Source organism: Carcharhinus amblyrhynchos, unplaced genomic scaffold, assembly GCF_965287045.1.
Source record: "Carcharhinus amblyrhynchos unplaced genomic scaffold, sCarAmb.v2.hapA scaffold_37, whole genome shotgun sequence".
NCBI classification, from domain to species: Eukaryota; Metazoa; Chordata; class Chondrichthyes; order Carcharhiniformes; family Carcharhinidae; genus Carcharhinus; species Carcharhinus amblyrhynchos.
In genome coordinates this window covers 4,230,894-4,252,277 of record NW_027649778.1, presented here as the reverse complement: position 1 = coordinate 4,252,277, position 21,384 = coordinate 4,230,894, and the positions used below count along the sequence as shown (strand labels likewise).

The 21,384-nt window shown below is 46.3% G+C and overlaps 1 protein-coding gene across 5 annotated transcripts in view; it reads right to left on the bottom strand.

The window, feature by feature from the left end:
• The window catches only part of cunh19orf47 (chromosome unknown C19orf47 homolog), a 41,086-nt gene extending 23,649 nt beyond the window's left edge, over positions 1-17,437 (bottom strand). For 4 of the 5 annotated variants that reach the window (XM_080218265.1, XM_080218267.1, XM_080218268.1 and 1 more), the window contains exons 1-3: positions 17,378-17,437; positions 9,205-9,292; positions 1,962-2,076 (exon numbers count right to left, since the gene is read on the bottom strand). In XM_080218265.1, the coding sequence (XP_080074391.1) occupies positions 1,962-2,076; positions 9,205-9,292; positions 17,378-17,396 (222 nt within the window). In that variant the 5' untranslated portion in view covers positions 17,397-17,437. Of the gene's footprint in view, positions 1-1,961; positions 2,077-9,204; positions 9,293-15,897; positions 15,950-17,377 lie in introns of those variants that run through there. The other variant, XM_080218266.1, reaches the window with a different exon arrangement.
• Between the last annotated feature and the right edge of the window lie 3,947 nt (positions 17,438-21,384).

Here is a 21,384-nt window from a genome sequence, read left to right as displayed (position 1 = left end):
TTCTCTCTCCCCACAGATGCTGTCAGATCTGCTGAGATTTTCTGTTTTTGTTTTAGATTCCAGCATCCGCAGTATTTTGCTTTTGTCTTAGGACCTGAATGGGATTGTCGTCGGACCTGAATGGGATTGTCGTCAGTGCAGACTCGATGGGCCCAATGTCCTCCTTCTGCACTGTCGAGATTTTGTGAACAGGTTTCCACCTGTGTGTTAGCGGAAGGTAAAGGCAGTCTGTGCTTGGGTCCACTGAGTTTTGTGAATAAACCGATGTTGAGGAAAGACTGGCTCCAGATTCCTCTTTTACCGAGTCAATGAACAGTCAACTACATTACACATCTTCTGGACACATCTCCTGTTTTTTTGAATGTTTCATTACCACTCCCTCCAGCCTCACATCACCAATCTTTTGTTATTTGATCTTACCTGTCCTCTGACAGATCTTACTCTAGTGCTGCTGCTACTCTGTCCACCTTTCATTTGCTTCAAACCTGTTACATTTTTAACTTTTCCCACTTCTGATGAAAGTTTATCGACCTGAAATGTTTGCTTTGTTTCTCTATCCACAGGGCGCTGGCTGACCAGCTAAATCTCTCCAAAAGTCTCTGTTTTGATTTCAGATTTCCAGCATCTGCACCTTTGAACTAAATCCTCCATCTCCCCAACTGTTCCAGATGTTAGTCCACCAGATAAGGAAAACCCAGTTGGTATGAATTGTCCCATTTTTGTTTACCACAAAGAAAGAATTCCATAAAAACAATGATCTTATGGATTGATTTTGCTATCTAGAGATCACACTTAGAGAATTCTTCACTATTAACTTCCTTACTGAACCTCATTCAACCCCTCAATTGGATGAGACAGTGGTTGGCACTGCTGCCTCACTGCACCAGGGACTTGGGTTTGATTCTCGGCTTGGGTCATTGTCTGTGCGGAGTCTGCACAGGTTTTTCCGGGTGCTCCGGTTTCCTCCCACAGTCCAAAGTGCTGGTTAGGGTGCATTGGCTGTGCTAAATTCTGTACCTGAACAGGCACCGGAGTGTGGTGACCAAGGGATTTTCACAGTGGTTTCATTGCGGTGTTAATGTAAGCCCATTTGTGACACCAATAAACAAAGTTAAATTTAATTCTGAGACAGATAAACGGTAGCAATGATACCTGCCAAATAATTTGGGAAACGTATAAAGCTACATACAGATTAACTCACCAAAGGGAGTTAGTTCAAAACATTATTTTTTTTATTGCCTAATGCAGGTTGAATAGCAAATAACAACTGAGATAGAACAGAAACTGAAAGGCTAAATGTTGAGTGCTGAAAGAAGCATAAAACAGTTATTCAGCCTCATTATTTAACATGCTAACATTTTGTGCTATTTGTGACTATTAGCAAGGAAATGCAGTGAAACAGATTATATGGGATAGCATGTAATGTCAAATAAAATGCACCTCAAGCTTTCCATTCGTGAAAGGGAGACACTTGGGGATTCGAGTCACTTAAACTGTTTCCTATCACTGTAAACACAAATAGGTGGCACAGTGGTTAGCACTGCTGCCTCACAGCACCAGAGACCCAGGTTCAGTTCCGGCCTCAGGTGACAGTCCATGTGGAATCTGCAAATTCTTCAGTGTCTGCGTGGGTCTCCTCCCACATTCCAAAGATGTGCAGATTAGGTGGATTGGCCATGCTAAATTGCCCCTTAGTGTCCCAAGATGTGTAGGTTAGGTGGATCGGCCATGCTAAATTGCCCATTGGTGTCCAAAAGGTGTGTAGTTTGGGGGATTGGCCATGCTAAATGAGTGGATTACGTGGATAGGGCCTGGGTAAGATTCTCTGTCAGAGAGATGACAAAGACTTGATGGAACTCTTCTGCACTGTAGGGATTCTGTGAACAACAATTGTGAAATACTGAAGTAAGAGAATCAGTTCCACCGTTTAGCTTTAAGGGAATAATTTTACCAGTCCTCACCTGCTTGTACACCACTTTGGCATGTTTGAGAATGGCAATAATATCCCCAACGACAGAGATGCCCAGTTCGTTCATGATATCTTTGGTGAGGTCCATAAGCATATTCTTCTGTATCCTGCAAGAACAAAGACAGATTACTGTGAAATGCCTTGCATGACAACTGATGCAGCTGTCAGGAATTGTGAGGGGCAGTAGGTTAAACATACCTTTCTCACCTCTGGGATGCTGCGTCAAATTTAGCCACATACCCATGTTTTAAGTGTATTTATTATTAGTGTCAGAAGTAGGCTTGCATTAACACTGCAATGAAGTTACTGTGAAAATCCCCTAGTCGCCACACTCAATATCTTTCTCAGATGAGTGGGTTCTCTATGAAGAGGGATTGCATAGAATGTGGCCATAATCACTGGCCTGTAGAAGAATGAGAATTGATCAAAATGTGCAACATTCTTAGGAGGGCTTAACATAAATCATGCAGAAATTCAAAGATTCTTAGACAGCAACTTCCAAAACCATGACCATTTCCGTCTAGAAGGACAAGGGCAGCAGATACATGGGAACACCACCACCTGCAAGTTCCCCTCCAATCCAATCACCATCCTGACTTGGAAATATATCGCCATTCCTTCACCGTCACTGGGTCAAAATCTTGGAATTCCCTCCCTAATGGTATTGTGGGTCAATCCTTAACACAAGGACTGAGGCGATTCAAGAAGGCTGCTCATCACCACCTTCTCAAGGGGCAACTAGGGATGGGCAATAAATGCTGACCCAGCCAACAGTGCTCGTGTCCCACGAATGAAGAAGAAAATTGCTGAGGGGTTGTTTAGTCCAGTCAGTATCTGGAACATGGGGTCATAGTCACATGATAAGAGGTCAGCCACAATAGGACTGAGGAGGAGGAGGAGAAATTTCTTCACTTAGATAGTTGTAGATCTTTGGAATCGTCTCCCCAGACTGCTATGAATGTTCAGTCTGAGAATATTTTTGTTGGACAATAAGGGGAACAATGGATATGGGGCGGAAAGTGGTGTTGAGTTGGAAACTCAGCCATGATCTTACTGAATAGTGGAACGGGCTTAGGGACCACGTGGCCTAAACATGCTCCCATTTCTTACTTCCATGATGCCCATAGCAAGGAAAGCAGCTACCTATCAATAAGCAAAAATGATGTTAATGTGGTGTGAATTTAGCCTGCCTTTCACCACCAGTTTGAGGCTTTGTTTGTGAAAATTGCTATTTGTACCTGTTAGTTTTCCAAAGAACACTGGTTTTCTTCTCCACACTACTGGTATTCAAACATTTGGAGCCCAGATGTATGGGCTCTCCAACAAGTTGAAGCAGTTTAACAGCGAAGGCTGCTAAAATCATTTCTCATTAGATCAGATAACATTTGAGGAATTTAAAGACAGATTGTGGTATTTCTTCACCCAGAGGGTAGTGAATCTGTGGGATCCACTACCACAGAAAATAACCAAGCCCAAAATGTGTGATTTCAAGAAGAAATTATGGTTCTTAGGGCTAAAGGAATATGAGGGGAGGCAGGAATCAGGATATTGAATTTGATGACCAGCCATGATCAGAATGAATGGCAGGACTGACTTGAAGGGCCGAATGGACTCCTCCCACTCCTATTTTCTACATTTCTGTGGGCAGCATGGTGGCACAGTGGTTAGCACTGTGGCCTCACAGTGCCAGGGACCCGGGTTCAATTCCCAGATTGAGTCACTGTGTGTGGTGTCTGCACATTCTCCCCGTCTCTGTGTGAGTTTCCTCCAGGTGCTCTGGTTTCCTCCCACAGTCCAAAGATGTGCAGGTTAGGTGGATTGGCCATGCTAAATTGCTGCTTAGTGTCAGCGGGATTAGCTAGGGTAAATGCATGGGGTTATGGGGATGGGGCCTGGGTGGGATTGTGGTCGGTGCAGACTCAATGGGCTAAATGGCCCCCTTCTGCACTGTAGAGACTATGATTCTATGTATCTCTAGCCTACTTAGAGGTGGAAATTGTTTTCTTGTGCAGCATTGTTGGCTAATTAATGAGTTCAACATCTTCTTCATTGAACAAGACAGTTTTTATAATCACAGGACGCCCCCAGTAATTAAATCCATGAAGCCATCTGTTAGTTAACTCAGAGGCACTATTAGAATGCCCCCAGAGAATGGGGACAGAACAGGAAATGTCTGCAGAGAGACTGTTACACAATGGAATGTCTGGTCACAGAACAAGATCAGAGCAGAGATCAATGCACTTTTAAGGGAAGATTAATAAAATATTTGAAGCAATGAAAGATTCACTGCAATGGAAAGGGATCAGTTTTGAATTGCACAAGGAGAGAACATAACAGGGTAAACGCTCTCCTTCTGTGCTCGAGACCTTCATGGCTCAACAGAAAAGTCAACGCAAATTGGAGTGGAAACCAAGATGTCCCACTGGTGTAGCAGGAAATATTTGGATTTGGTTTGATTTGATTTATTATCACATGTATTAGTATACAGTGAAAAGTACTGTTTCTTGCACACTGTACAGGCAAACAGTACCATTCATAGAGGAGGAAAGGAGAGAGTGCAGAATGTAGTGTGACAGTCATAGCTAGGGTGTAGAGAAAGATCAGCTTAGTGCAAAGTGGGTCCATTCAAAAAAAGTTTAAAGTTAAAAGTTTTATTTGTTAGTCACAAGTAAGGCTTACATGAACACTGCAAAGAAGTTACTGTGAAATTCCCCTAGTCGCCAGAGTCTGGTGCCTGTTCAGGTCAATGCACCTAATTAGCATGTCTTTCAGAATGTGGGAGGAAACCAGAACACCGAGGAAACCCACACAGACACGGGGAGAACATGCAAACTCCATACAGACGTGATCCAAGTCGGGAATTGAACCCAGGTCCCTGGCACTGTGAAGCAGCAGTGCTAACCACTATGCTACCATGCCACCCACTGATGCTCGAATGGCAACAGTAAAGAAGCTGTTCTTGAGTCAGTCGGTACGTGACCTCAGAGTTTTGTATTGTTTTCTTGATGGAAGAAGGTGGAAGAAAGAATGCCCAGGGTTTGTAGGGCCCTTAATTATGCTGACCGCTTTTCTGAGGCAGAGGGAAGTGTAGACGGGGTCAATGGATGGGAGGCTGGTTTGCGTGATGGACTTGGGGGATAGAGGAAGCTTCCCAACCTGCGCTCTATCCAATTTAGGAAGTGCTTGGCGCACTGGTGTGATGTCTGAGATGGGGAAATATAAATCCATATAAATGCTGGAAATATTGGCCTTGGAAAGAATGTATTTGAATGGTATCTGAGCTCTAAGGGTTAAATTATGAGGCACAATTACACAAACTAGGCTGTTAACTACTGGAGTTTAGAAGGTTTATGGGTGAATGGGTCAGTTTTCAAGGTAAAGAGGGCAGAAAGAGAGAAACTACTTTCCCTGGCTGGAATTCTAGAACGAAGGGGCAGAGTCTAAATATTACAGCCAGATCTTCCAACAATGAAGCTGGCAAACATTTCTATACACAAAGGGTGCCAAAAGCAAAAATAGAAATTGCTGGAAAATCTCAGCAGGTCTGACAGCATCTGTGGAGTGAGAACAGAGCCAATGTTTCAAGTCTGGATGTCCAACTCTGACGAAAGGTCATCCAGACGCGAAATGTTGGCTCTATTCTCTCTCCACGGATGCTGTCAGACCTGGCGAGATTTTCCAGCAATTTCTGTTTTTGTTCCAGATTCCAGCACCCGCAGTATTTTGTCTTTATCCAGTGTGCCAGAAGGTTGGAACTGTCTCCCGCATGCAGCAATTAATTCTAAAGTGATTGCAATTTGAAAGCAGAGATCGACAGACTGTTACTAACCAAAGGTATTAAGGGAAATGGGACAAATGCAAGGATATATGGAGTTAGGCTGCAAATAAGCCATGATCTTCTCTGGATGATGGAGGGGTGGCCTGGGGGGCTAAATGAACTCCTCCTATTCCTACCACTGCTGTTAACTGAATAGCTTGGAAACTCGCATAGAATCACTAGTGTCCAGGAGGCCATTTCGGCCCACTGAGCCTGCACCAACAACAATCCCACCCAGGCCCTATCCCCACAATCCCATGCATTTATCCGAGCTTGTGTCCCTGACACTAAGGGGCAATTTAGCATGGCCAATCTATCTAACCTGCGTGTCTTTCGAATTGTGGAAGGAAATCAGAGCATCTGGGGGAAACCCACAGGGAAAACATCTACACAGACAGTGATCCGAGGCTGGTATCAAATCTGGAAAAGAATGTAGTGTAGGTTTATACAACTTAGGATTTAACTTGGCAGGCACTCAAGATTTCAAAATGACTGGATCCCTGGATCATGAGGGGATCGTAGTTGGGGGATGGGGGAGGGATCGAAGAAGCAGCTTTCTTTCTGTCATCATTTGATCTCTCAGCTACTTTTGAAGCTTATTTAATTAGAATGAGCAACAAGCAGCTTCTTCTCTCAATTGGAAACAAGAGTGACAAAATCTGCTCTGATCGAGACCACAAAAAACTACAAAGGTTTGTGAACGAATCCCAGTCCATTGTGCAAACCAGCCTCCCATCCATTGACTCTGTCTACACTTCCCACTGCTTCGGAAAAGCAGCCAGCATAATCGTGGACTCTCAAACGCCCCGGACATTCTCTCTGAGGTCATGTACCGACCGACTCAAGAACAGCTTCTCTCCTGCTGCCGTCAGACTTTTGAATGGACCTCGCTCGCATCAACTTCATGTTTATACCCTAGCTTATGACTGTAACACTACATTCTTCACTGTCTCTTTTCTTTCTCTATGAACGGTATGCTTTGTCTGTATAATAAGCAAAAAACAATACTTTTCACTAGTAGGATCAGCATTGAAGCATCTCTGCTGGCTGAGGGATGGAGCTAATGGATGTAATTGCAGTGTGACGAATTTAGATGGGTGGTTTCCATAATATTAAGCTGATCTTTCTCTGCACCCTAGCTATGATTATAACACTACATTCTGCACTTTCTCCTTTCCTTCTCTATGGACGATATGCTTTGTCTGTATCGTGTGCAAAAAACAGTACTTTTCACTGAATCCCAGTACATGTGACAATAATAAACCAAATCACAGGTTTTGTTTTGCAGAGAAGTAGGATACAGGTTCATGGCCACAACACACGCAAGATCCCACCATGATCTAGCACCAAAATAAAGTGATTTGCTCATATCAATCTCTGGATGATATTAATGAAACAACAGTTGGGGCTCAAACATGGAAATCTTTGATGCGAGGTATGCATACCTTGAGGGTTTTTCAGTAAGGAATCACTGGCAGAAGCTCACAGCAGGAATATATTAGATCATCTGCCAGCAGCAACACATTTTTTAAGTGCAGGCTAAATTTAGCTTTATGAAGGAGGCAATTATAGGAACTGATGCTTGTGAGGTGAAAGCAATTATCTGTAACTCCTAAATTTTTCATCCATACCCTGTGTCTGTACATTACCACATAGTTAGCACTGGAGATTCGTAACCACTTTTTACCAGATGTCGCATACTGCAATTTGAAAAGGCTGATGCATCAACGGACTGCATCAGAAAAGCAGCGCTTAGATCATAGAATCCCTACAGTGCAGGAGGTGGCCATTCAGCCCATTGGGTCTGTACCGACTCTCCGACACAACAACTTACCCAGGTCCTATCCACATAACCCCACGTATTTACCCCACTAATCTCCTTAACCTACACACCTTGGGACATCAAGGGGCAACTTATCATGGCCAATCTACTGCACATGTTTAGAGTGTGGGAGGAAACCGGAGCACCCAAAGGAAACCCACACAGACACGGGGAGACTGTGCGAACTCCACACAGACAGTGACCCGAGGCTGGAATTGAACCTGGTGCTGTGAGGCAGCAGTGCTAACCACTGTGCTGCATCACAGCACCAGGGATCTGGGTTCCATCCCAGCCTTAAGTGACAGTCTGTGTGGAATTTACACAGCATTATCCATGAACAAATTCAGATTTTGTTTAAATTGTGGGAAGCAAGATCATAGAATCCCTACAGTACAGATGGAGGCCATTCGGCCCATCAAGTCTGTACCAACCACAATACCACCCAGGCACTATTCCCGTAACTCCACGCATTTACCCCGCTAATCCCCTGACACTAGTGTCAATTTAACATGGCCAATCCACCTAACCCACACATCTTTGGACTGTGGGAGGAAACCAGAGCACCCAGAGTAAACCCATGCAGACACGGGAAGAAACTGCAAACTCCATTCAGACAGTGACCTGAAGCTGGAATTGAACCTGGGACCCTGGCGCTGTGAGGCAGCAGTGCCAAGGCAGTACTGTGCCACCCCCTTGCTTTTCCTTGCTGCCTTGGTAGTAAAACATAAGTGGTCTCCACAGGCAGTGTTCAGTGTGGGAGCTGTCATTTGTTCTGACTGACCTCACCTCTCACTCAGACCAGCCCAATGGTATTTTTAAATTGCTATCCTGCATGGACTGAAGGTAGGCTTGTTACTCTACGACTGCATTCGTGAAGAGCGAATTTAAAACACTGGCAGCCATAACGTTGAGATGGATGGACAAGATACAATGGGATTCTTAATTATGCTGGCTGCTTTTCCAAGGCAGCAGCAAGTGTGGGAGGCTGGTTTGCTCAACGGATTGGGCTACTTTCACGACCATAGTTTCTTGCATCAGAGCAGATTCTGTTCTGCAATTTTACTTGAGAAAAGGAGGCATCCATTGCTCATCTTAATTAGATCTGCTTCAAAAGTACTGAGAGATCAAATGATGACAGCTTCAGAAAAAGAGAAGTTTGTACATTCTCCTGTGTCTGCGTGGGTTTCCTCTGGGTACTCCGGTTTCCTCCCACACTCCAAAGGTGTGCAGGTTAGGTGGACTGGCCATGCTAAATTGCCCCTTAGTATCCCAACATCTGTTGGTTAGGGGGTTAGCGGGATTAATGTGTGGGGTTACAGGGGTAGGGTGGGGTGGCTCTGGGTTAAAATACTCTGCAGTAGATTTGGTGCAGACTCGATGGGTCGACTAGCCTCATTCTGTACTGTAGAGACTCTAGGGAGAAGTTTGGCCTCAGCTTCTTCGATATCTCCCGACACATGCCTACATCTGAATAGCATGGGGACAGTTTGACAAAATCGCAAATAGAATCAAAAGCACTACATTTATACAGCTAAACTTTATAGAATAGAGAAAACTGTCCGGGTAGCCTAATTGCACAAGGGTTAAGAAACTTACCTGTTGTCCACAAAGCTAACAGCATAGTTAACAGCTGGTCCTGCTGGAATTCCGGCATCTTTAAAAAACTGAATCCACTCCGATGTCGCTGCAAAACAGAAAAACGTTTCAGTCTCTAAAATGTGTCAACACAGATCATTTCCCTTAAAGAGGACAGTTATCCTATACACAACCAGGCTAAAACCACTCTAACCAGTTGCTGCCAGAGGGGGGCCTGGGTGGGCTGTTCTTTTGGAGAGTTGGTGGGCTGGAAGGTCTCTTTCTGAGCATGCACAGTGGCACTGCTGCCTCATGGTGCCAGGGACCCGAGTTCAATTCCGGCCTTGGGTGACTAAGCTGGTGCAACCCCCTCCTGCACTGTAGGGATTATATGGTTCCACTAGCCAGTGCAAGGGCTGGAGAGAGATCTGCGAATATAGTGGACTCAGTACTGACCATAGCCAGTCATTACAGAGTGACAATTAACAAAGCAAGGCAGCATTTAAATCTGAAGCTGTACAGCATTGACGAGTGCCCAGCTTCAGTCACTCAGACAAGAAACAAACTTGTAAACCTAATAATAACAGGCCTAGAGATGGACAATGAGGCTGATTCCTACTCTCAGTTCAATCGCATTCTTGAAAGGCAGCATCTGTCAGTAAGAGGTGGAACCCCTGTCCATCCCTAGAAAACAAATATCATTGTACGTTTAGAGTCAGAGTGGGGAGCTCCATCTAAGAAGAATTGCAGCTCCCATAGCAAAGTCAGGGCTCAGTATGATTCTGGAACTCCACGTGACTGAGGTGTGTCAGGCATGAGGTGGGTGAAAGGAAATTCAAACTGTTTTTTGTTTAATCGCCCCTCCCTCCCTTGCTGAGCAAGACGACATAGCCAGTGCACTTCCAAACAATCCATGCTATTTAGGCAACAAGAGTGCGAAGGAGATCATTAATACATTGCAAATATATATGCCACATAGCAATTAGCAACAAAAACTGTGGAAAAAGAATTACAATATTGTCTGAGTGGTGTTTGCATGTTCTCCCCTCTGTGGGTTTCCTCCGGGTGCTCCGGTTTCCTCCCACGCTCCAAAGATGTCTGGGTTAGATTGATTGGTCGTGGTAAATTACCCCTTAGTGTCCCGGGATGTGTAGGTTACAGGGATTAGCACGGTAAATGTGTGGAGTTGTGGGAACAGGGCCTGGGGTGGGATGATGGTAGGCGCAGACTTGATGGGCCGAATGGCCTCCTTCTGCACTGTAGGGATTTTATGATTTCTAACCAAAACTTGATCTGTTTTAGCAAATGAACATACGAATTAAAAATCAGCCATTCGGCCCTCAAGCCTGCTACACCATTCTATGCGATCATTGCTGATCTGATTGTAACCACATTCGCTCCAATAATCTTTCACTCCCTTGCTTATCAAGAATCTATCTAGCTCTGCTTTAAAACATTCAAAGACACAACTCTCAAAAAATCTCATTTTTTAAATGGGCAACCCCCTTGTTTTTAAACACTAACGCATAGTGCTAGGTTCTCCCACAAGAGGAAGCGTCCTTTCCACATCCATCCATCCTTTTACAGATGCACCATAGAAAGCATTCTTTCTGGTTGTATCATAGCTTGGTATGGCTACTTGCTCTGCCCAAGACTGCAAGAAACTACAAACAGTAGCCCAATCAATCACGCAAGCCAGTCTCCCATCCATTGATTCTGTCTACATTTCCCGTTGCTTCAGTAAAGCAGCCAGCATAATTAAGGACCCCACGCACCCAGGACATTCTCTCTTCCACCTTCTTCCATCAGGAAAAAGACATAAAAGTCTGAGGTCACGTACCAACCGACTCAAGAACACTTCTTCCCTGCTGCTGTTAGACTTTTGAATGGACCTACCTTGCATTAAGTTGATCTTTCTCTATGCCCTAGCTATGACTGTAACACTACATTCTGCACTCTCTCCTTTTCTTCACTATGAACGGTATGCTTTGTCTGTATAGCGCACTTCTTTTCACTGTATGTTGATATACGTGACAATAATAAATCAAATCAAAACAAGAGTGGTGAGCCTGTGAAATTCATTACCACAGGAGTAGTTGATGCCAAAACATTGAATGCATTCAAGAGGCGTTTGGATATAGTGCTTGAGGTGAATGGGATCAAAGGTTATGGGGAGAAAAGAGGATTAGGCTATTGGATGATCAGCCATGATCGTGATGAATAGCAGCGTGGCTTGAAGGGCCAAATGGCCTCCTCCTATGTTCTGCCTATCTATCCCATAGGATCTTACGTTTCAATCAAGATCCCTTTCATGCTTCTAAACTTCGGCGGGTACAAGACTAGTTTGTCCAAGCTTTCCTCAGGAGAAATATTTATTTAGCGGGACAATCTTAGTTATGCAGCAGTAACGCGACAAGGGAAGCCTCTACCCCCACACAACCTTTGCTATCTGAGTTAACACCAGGATTTGTCATGTGCTTTCGAGAGGATGGTTTCTCAATTTCAGCAACTGTGACGTAATCAACAGCATGATCTTGGACATTTAGTAACTGAAGGTCAAAGGGACAACTGGGGCTCAAAGACAAACCGAGACCAAAATAGTACTGTCCACATAACTGAGAGCACGGACTACAGAATAGTCTGCATGCTCGAGATAGATTCCTTTTCAACATCATTAACACATCACTGCAAATCAATAGATTCTTAAAAATGTTTTAAAAACTAGCCCTCACATTAAACGCTCACTCCTACAGTTGCTACACTACTACGTACCAACACAGGATACACTGTTACAACCCACCAAGGCTCCTTCGACAGCCCCACAATCTCTGCTACCAAGAGTGACAAGGGACAGCAGATGTATGGTGACACCATGCTGACTTGGGATACATTCTGATGTGCCTTTGGCACCGCTGAGTCAAAATTCTGGCAACAGCAGTGTGGGAACTCCTTCACTGCACAGACCATGGAGGTTTAAGGGAGGGCTTCACAATCACTCGCTCCAAGACTGTTAGGCACAGTTAGCGAAGACTGGCTCGTCAGCGATGTCCACACCGCGTGATCGAAGTAAAGAAACTCATTTAGGACTAATACCAGAGACAGAGCAGCTGCAAAAATCAGGAAAGATTGAACGCTAGGCTCTTTTTCTCCAGAAAAAAGGGTGCAAGATGTCCTAAATCAAGGTCATTGAGGTTTACAGCATGGAAACAGGCCTTTTGGCTCAACTTGCTGTGGTCAATTAGCTCAAATGGTTAAAGCATGGTGCTAACGCCAAGGTGGCAGGTTCGATCCCCGTACTGATCAGCAAAGTTTGGGGTGATGCGGTGGCACAGTGGTCAGCACTACCACCTCACAGTGCCAGGGAACTGGGTTCAATTCCAGCCTCAGGTCACTGTCTGTGTGGAGTTTGCACATTCTCCCCACGTCTGCATAGGTTTCCTCCGGGTGCTCTGGTTTCCTCCTGCAGTCCAAAGGTGTGCGGGTTAGGTGGATTGGCCATACTAAATTGACCCAAGCGTCAGGGGATTAGTGGGATAAATACATGGGGTTATGGGAATAAGGCTTGGGTGGAACTGTGGTCGGTGTAGGCTCGATGGCCGAACATAGGAATTTTATTCTATTCTTATCCGTGCCGTCCAGTCCTTACCGCTGAACTATTCCCAATTGCTTGGATTTGGCCCATATCCCTCTATACCCATCTTATCCGTGTAACTGTCTAAACGCTTTTAAAAAAGACAAAATTGTACCTGCCTCTACTACTGCCTCAAGCAGCTTGTTCCAGACGCTCACCACCCTCTGTGTGAAAAAAATTGCCCCGTGGACCCTTTTGTATCTCTCCTCTCTCACCTTAAACCTATGCCCTCTGGTTTTAGACTCCCTTTGGGAAAAGATGTTGACTATCTACCTCATCTATACCCCTCATTATTTTTATATAAGATTATGAAGAAGTTTGACAGGGTAGGTAGAGAAGGCATTTCCACTTGTGGGAGAATCCAAAACGAATGGCCATAAATAGAAGATAGTCACAAACAAATCCAACAGGAAATTCAGAAGCAATCTTTTACTCAGATTGTGGGCAGAATGTGGAACTCACTGCCATATGGAGCGGAGGTGACAGAGTACAGGAATGAGATAGAGAATCTGGTGAACTGGTGCAGCAACAATAATCTCTCCCTCAATGTCAACAAAACAAAGAATATTGTCATTTACACTTCCAGAAGTCAAAAAAAACATCCCGCTGTCTAATCAACGGGGACAAAGTAGAAAGAGACAACAGCTTCAAGTTTTTGATGTCTAGATCACCAACAACCTGTCCTGGTCCTCCCATGTCGACACTCTCATTAAGAGAGCCCACCAACACCTCTACTTTCTCAGAAGACTAAGGAAATTTGACATGTCAGCTACGACTGTCACTAACGTTTACAGACACACCACAGAAAGCATTGTTTCTAGGTGTATCAGAGTTTGGTATGACCCCTGCTCTGTCCAAGGCCGCAAGGAACTACAAAAGTCGTGAATGTAGCCCAATCCATCACGCAAACCAGCCTCCCATTCACTGATTCTGTCTACACTTCCTGCTGCCCTAGAAAGCAGCCAGTATAATCAACGACCCCACACACCCCGGACATACTCTCTTCCAACTTCTTCCATCAGGAAAAAGATACAAAAGTCTGAGATTACGTAACAACGACTCAAGAACAGCTTCTTCCCTGCTGCTGTCAGACTTTTGAATGGACCTACCTCGCATTATGTTGATCTTTCTCTACATCCTAGCTATGACTGAAACACTATATTCTGCACTCTGTCCTTTCCTTCTCTATGAAAGGTATGTTTTGTCTGTATAGCACGCAAGAAAGAATACATTTCATTGTATTCTAATACATGTAAGAATAATAAATCAAATCAATATAAGGATAAGCTGGATGAGCATGTGAGGGGGAAAAGGAATAGGGTATATTGATATGAGATGAAGTAGGGGTGGGGGAAAACTCGTGTATAGCAAAACCACCAATATGGACCAGTGATCAAAATACTACTTCCATGCTGCAACTAATATTTTTCTCTCTCTCTCTCTTTACTTGTGGCATAAAATCATAGAATTCCTACAGAGCACAAAGAGGCCATTCAGCCCTTCTAGCCTGCACTGATAACAATCCTACCCATGCCCTATCCCTGTAACCCCACATATTTACCCTGCTAGTAGCCTTGACACTAATGGACAATTTATCATAGCCAATCCACCTGCACATTTGTGGAGCGTGGGAGGAAACTGAAGCACCCAGAGGAAACCCACGCAGACGGGGGAGAACATGCAGACTCTGCACAGACAGTGACCTGGGTCCCTGGCGCTGTGAGGCAACAGTGCTAACTACTGTGCTGCCCCTTCCAGCAACAACTTCTAGATATGCCATCACGGTATACCACTCATCTGTCTCACACCATCTACATGCATCCATTGTAGCTCGTTTGCAACTGCTCTGTGAAGGCCATCAGCCAACTACTCCAAGGTTGATCCCTCTTTCTGCTGCCCTCCACTCTCCCTCTATAAGAGATCTCTATAGCTATAAATACTATGTTTAAAGTAGAATGCCTTCCCTCTATGTTATTCACCCTTTATCTGCCAGGTAAGTGGAACTGCTTGCTTAATTAAAAACTTGCTAAGCTTCTGCTATACAAACATGCTGTCAGTTTGACAACTGCTAACAACCTCCCTGTTAGTAACCGATGTCTATTGCCAATCAGTAAACGTACTCACTTTGAAACAAGCGCTAGGAACTAGAGGAATTTATTTTCACAATTGCTGGCTACAGTTGGGCACAAACTTACCCATGAGCTCAGAGAGCCCAGGGCTACTGCCAAGACAAAATAGAATCCCTACAATGCAGGAGGCAGCCATTCAGCCCATCACATCTGCACAATTCTCTGACGAAGCACGTTATTCATTCTCCCCCGCGCCACAATCCTATCCCTATAACCTTACTAATCCCCCTGCCCCTGCCCATCTCCCCCGCTTACCCACAATCCTATCCCTATAACCCTACTAAACCCCCTAAACTGTATATTTTGGGCAACATTATAGTTTATTAGTTTCACAAGTAGGCTTACATTAACACTGCAATGGAATTACTGTGAAAATTCCCTGGTCGCCACATTGTGGCACCTGTTCAGGTACACTGAGGGGGAATTTAGCGTGGCCAATCCATCTAACCAGCATATCTTTTAGACTGTGGGAGGAAACCAGAGCACCTGGAGGAAATCCATGCAGACATGAGGAGAACGTGCAGACTCCGCACAGACAGTGACCCAAACTACGAATCGAACCAGGGTCCCTGGCGCTATGAGGCAGCAGTGCTAACCACTGTGCCACCATGCTGCACCCTACAGTCAACCAATCAGTGCCTGTTTCTCCTCTGGAGAGATCATTGTGATTGGTTGAAATTTGGTATTCTTGCATTTGTCCTGATGAGGGCAAGATAGGATTGGGAACTAATGGGAACTGGCAGCACAGTGGTTAGCACTGCTTTTAACACAAGATCTTCTGACTCTCAGAGTAATCCCTACAATACAGAAGAGGCCATTCAGCTCACCTACACCACGTCTCTGTCAGGGTAATTTATCCAAGCACTCTCTTTCACCCTATCTCCGTAATTGCAACATTTACCATGACCAATCAACCTAACCCGCACATCTTCCGAATGTAAGGAGGAAACTCACACAAACACAGAGAGAGCATACAAACTGCACGCAGTCACCCACCCAAGGCCAGAATTGAACCCTGGTCCCTGGAGATGTGAGGCAGCAGTGCGAACCACTGTGCCACCATGCTAGCTCTTACAACCCACTGACAGAGGTTCCGAATGTAAAAACAATGTACATGTTTAAATAATATTGGATCATGAGTTGTCCCTTAGTGCTTTACAGCCCAGTTAATCATGGGGTTGAGAGGAGTTGATTGTGGGATAAATATTGGGCAGGACAGCAGGTATAATTCCCTGCTCCTCCTCAAAATATGCCACTTTTAGATCCACTGGAGTGGACAGGCAACACCTTGGCTTAACAAGTAGCGCTCCCTCACCGCTCGCCCTCTGACAGCGCGGCGCTCCCTCACCGCTCGCCCTCTGACAGCGCGGCGCTCCCTCACCGCTCGCCCTCTGACAGCGCGGCGCTCCCTCACCGCTCGCCCTCTGACAGCGCGGCGCTCCCTCACCGCTCGCCCTCTGACAGCGCGGCGCTCCCTCACCGCTCGCCCTCTGACAGCGCGGCGCTCCCTCACCGCTCGCCCTCTGACAGCGCGGCGCTCCCTCACCGCTCGCCCTCTGACAGCGCGGCGCTCCCTCACCGCTCGCCCTCTGACAGCGCGGCGCTCCCTCACCGCTCGCCCTCTGACAGCGCGGCGCTCCCTCACCGCTCGCCCTCTGACAGCGCGACGCTCCCTCACCGCTCGCCCTCTGACAGCGCGGCGCTCCCTCACCGCTCGCCCTCTGACAGCGCGGCGCTCCCTCACCGCTCGCCCTCTGACAGCGCGGCGCTCCCTCACCGCTCGCCCTCTGACAGCGCGGCGCTCCCTCACCGCTCGCCCTCTGACAGCGCGGCGCTCCCTCACCGCTCGCCCTCTGACAGCGCGGCACTCCTTTAGTGCTGTGCTGGGAAGCTGTGTGGGGGATTGGGCTGGAATGGGATGCTGCTCTGACTCAGGATCCAGGAATAGTGCCTGTGTGTCAGCAGCAGCTGCTGGATGTCCAGCTGGAATTCACTCCCAGCCTGAGATTCAAGCACAGCCTGGGGCTCCCCGGCGGGGGGAGAGGGCCTGGGGCTCCCCGGCGGGGGGAGAGGGCCTGGGGCTCCCCGGCGGGGGGAGAGGGCCTGGGGCTCCCCGGCGGGGGGAGAGGGCCTGGGGCTCCCCGGCGGGGGGAGAGGGCCTGGGGCTCCCCGGCGGGGGGAGAGGGCCTGGGGCTCCCCGGCGGGGGGAGAGGGCCTGGGGCTCCCCGGCGGGGGGAGAGGGCCCGGAATTCGCGACGGGGAGGCCGCTTCCCCCCCACCCCTCACAGGCCCTCAGGCTCCGGCCGCGGGCCCTCACCCCAGCGCCCTCCAGCCCCGGGCGCAGAAGCCCAACCCCATCGGGTCTGAGCCCTGAGCCGCCCCGGGCTCTCTCCCTCTCCCCCCGAGGCCCCGCAGCCGCCTTTCACCAACTCACCCAGTGTCACCGACACCATCTTGGCCGCGGCTCCGCGGAGCGCCTGATGTCATGTCCGGGAGCCCGACCGGAAGGGAGCGACCCAACCTGGCAACGGGAACCTAGCAACCAGCCCCTAGCAACCGGAACCTAACAACTGGACCTTAATAACCATACTTTAGCAGATAGACGGACCCAACAACCAGACCTTAGTAATCAGACCCTAGCAATCAGGCTGAATAAACAGGCCCTAGCAACCAAACCCTAGCAACCAGACCCTAGTAACCAGGCTCTAACAACCAAACGCTAGTAACCAGACCCAAGCTACCATATCCTAGCAACCAGACCAGGCCCTAGCAACCAGACTCAAGTAACCAGTCCTAAGTAGCCAGGCCTGAGCAACTAAACCCTAGTAACCAGACCCTAGTAACCAGACCAGACCCTAGTGACCAGACCCGACCCTAGTAACCAGTCCCTAACAACCACGGTCTGACAAACAGACCAATGATTCAAGCAATCATGTCAGTGAGCTTGGCAACCAGCCAGACCCTAGCAAACCAGACCAGGTCCCAGCAACAGGGAACAAAAACGGGAAGTGCTGGAAAATCTTAGCTCCGATGAAGGGTCACCCAGACTGGAAACATTGGATCTGTTTCCTCCCCATAGACGCTGTCTGACCTGCTGAGATTTTCCAGCATTTTCTGTTTATGATTCAGATTCCAGCATCCGCAGGATTTTGCTTTTAAACCCAGCAGCAGAGTAACCAGGGACAGTAATTGGGAACAGGCAATCATCCAGCCAGTAAAACCATCCTGCCACTCCATTCGATCACGCTCCTTAAATCTATCTCCCTCCCCATCCTACTAAACCCTTGCTCCACACAAAGCTGCCGGTCTCAGCAGCGTTTGGCAGAGTGAGCTCCAGATTTCAGTGTCAGCTGTAACTCGGAAGCACTTTCTCAGATCCTACTCCAGAGACCCAAAGCAGGAGATTGAAGTTGTTCATGATGTTATTTGAATGAGATGTGTTCATTTTGAGTCCCTATGGTGCAGAAGGAGGCCATTCAGCCCATTAAGTCCACATCGACTCCCGGTAAGAACATCTTACCTATCCCCTGTAAGATAGTAAATTATATTTTCCGGCTTAAAAAAAACTATGCGTGTAACTCGTTATTGTTTGTGTAAAAATTAAGTCAAAATCTAAACATTATAAGTTGAAATTTCAATTTTCTGTTGTTGCCCTCTCTTTCTCTGTGTCTGGATAACTCCACAAACCAGCTACATAGACACATTAGTGGGAATTTTACTGGCACGCCTGCCTAGATTCTGGGGGCAGGCAAGGCTCGGAGAATGGCATTCTCTGTTTGCCTTGCATGGGATCATAACGAACCTCGGGTGGACATGCCGGTAAAATTCCGCCCACTATCTGAACCACTCCAGTGCTTCACCCTCAACCTTCTGAAGTTCGTCATGTAACACCACAAATCACTAGGATAAACAGACCAGTGGGTTAGCACTGCTGCTTCACAGTGCCAGGGTCCCGAGTTCAATTTCAGTCTCGGGTGACTGTATGGAGTTTGCATATCCTCTCCATGTCCGTGTGGGTTTCCTCCAGGTGCTCCGGTTTCTTCCCACAGTCCAAAGATGTGCAGGATAGATGGATTGCCCATGCTAAATTGTCTCTTAGTATCCAAAGATGTGCAGGTTAGATGGATTGGCCATGCTAAATTGCTCCTTAGTGTCCAAAGATGTATAAGTTAGGGGGATTAGTCATGCTAAATCATCCCTTAGTGTCCTGAGATGTGTAGGTTAGGGGGATTGGTCATGCTAAATTGTCCCTTAGAGTCCAAAAATGTATAGGTTAGGTCAATTGGTCATACTAAATTGTCCTTAGTGTCCCGAGATGTGTAGGTTAGGGGATTAGCAGAGTAAATACGTGGGGTTACAGCGATAGGGTGGGATGTGTGGGCCTGGTTAAGATGCTCTTGTGGAGAGTTTGTGGAGAGTCAGTGTAGACTGAATGGGCCAACTGGCCTCCTGCACTGTAGAGATTACATAGACTCTACTTTCTTATTTGACAGAAAAGGTATGTTTGAAGCGTACTTGTGCAGGATTATAATCAGGTGCTTTGTCTTTTCATGAAACAGCAAGTGGAATCCCTAAAATATGATTAAATTCTAGGAATACAATGAAACTTGGATTGGATTTATTTGGTTACTGTAAATCATCTTTTAAAATATGTCACTGGAAATGTCAGCATTTCTTACCCATTCCTATTGGCGTTGAGAAGGTGGAGGCCACTGAGGGGCTTTCTGGACAATTTCCAAGGGCAGTTGAGAGTCAACCACATTGGTGTGGTTTTGAAGTATCAAAAGGGCCAGAATGGGTGAATATGGCAGATTTTCCTCCCAAAAAGACATTAGGGAGTGACACAGTAGCACAGTGGTTAGCACTGTTGCCTCACAGCGCCAGGGACTCAAGTTCGATTCCTGGCTTGGGTCACTGTCTGTGTGGAGTTTGCATGTTCTCCCCGAGTCTGCATGAGTTTCCTCCAGGTGCTCCGATTTCCTCCCACAGTCTGAAAGATGTGCTGGTTAGGGTGCATTGTGGCGAACAGGCGCCAGACCGTGGCAACTAGGGGACTTTCACACTAACTTCATTGCAGTGTTAATGTAAGCCTTACTTGAGACTAATAAATAAATTTTAACTAGTGAACCAGATGGTTTTTAATGACAACCTGGCAGTTACATGGTCAACATTACTGAGACTGGCTTTTATTCAGGATTTATTTAACTAACTGGATCTAAATTCCCCAAACTGCCCTGGTTGAGTTTAAACTTTTGTCTCCAGATCATTAGTCCAGGCTCTTTAATTAGCAGACTTGCAACCTAACCACTATGCTACTATTCCCAGTAATCAGTGCCCTTGACTGTAGGGATTAGAAGTCCATTGGCATGTCATGGGGTTGGCCACCAGTTATTTTTACACATATCATGGAATCACAGCACAAAAACCCCAAAATAAATTCATAATCCAACCTAATAACAGAAGTTGATCTTATTACTGTACCCTGAAATGTCTACTTTCCAATGCTCTGTTATCTGAAAAACAATTTGGCATTACATAGGAACTAGGAACAGAAGTAGGCAAATTCAGCCCTTTGAGCCCACTCCACCAGTCAGATTATGGCCAATCTCTCCCTGGTCTCAAATCCATCTCCTCTCCTGTTCCCCATATTCTCTTATCCCTTTTTTTATCAGAAATATATCTATCTCCTTCTTGAAACCATTCAATGATTCAGATTCTCTGCGCTATGGGGCAGCGGGTTCCACAAATTCACCACCTTCCGTGAGTAGTGCCTCTTCATCTTAGTTTTAAATCTACCGCCTCTCAACCTATACCTGTGACCTCTTGTTCCAGATTTCCCATAAGAGAAAACATTTGGTCTACATTTGCTTTATCAATACTTTTTAGAATTTTATACACTTTGATCAAATCCCCTTTCATCTTTCTAAACTCCAGCAAGTACAAGCCCAAACTGCTCAATCTCTCCTCATACTTCAACCCTTTCATCCTGTAATCAATCTGGTGAACCTCCTCTGAACTGTCTCCAATACCACCACATCCTTCCTCAAATAAGGAGACCAAAACTGGACACACTACTTCAGATATGGTCTCACCAACATCCTATACAATTCCAGTAACTTACTTACAAACATAGAAAGATTTACAGTACAAAGTTTATTTATTATTATCACAAGTAGCCTTACATTAACACTGCAATAAAGTTACTGTGAAAATCCCCTAGTCACCACACTCAGGCACCTGTTTGGGTACACGAAGGAAGAATTTAGCACGGCCAATGCACCCTAACCAGCACGTCTTTCGGACTGTGGGAGGAAACCAGAGCACCCGGAGGAAACCCAGAAAGGATAATATTGGCTTTGGAGGGGATGCAGAGAAGATTCACCAGGTTGATTCTGGAGATGAAGGGGTTAGCTTATGAGTAGAGATTGAGTAGACTGGGCC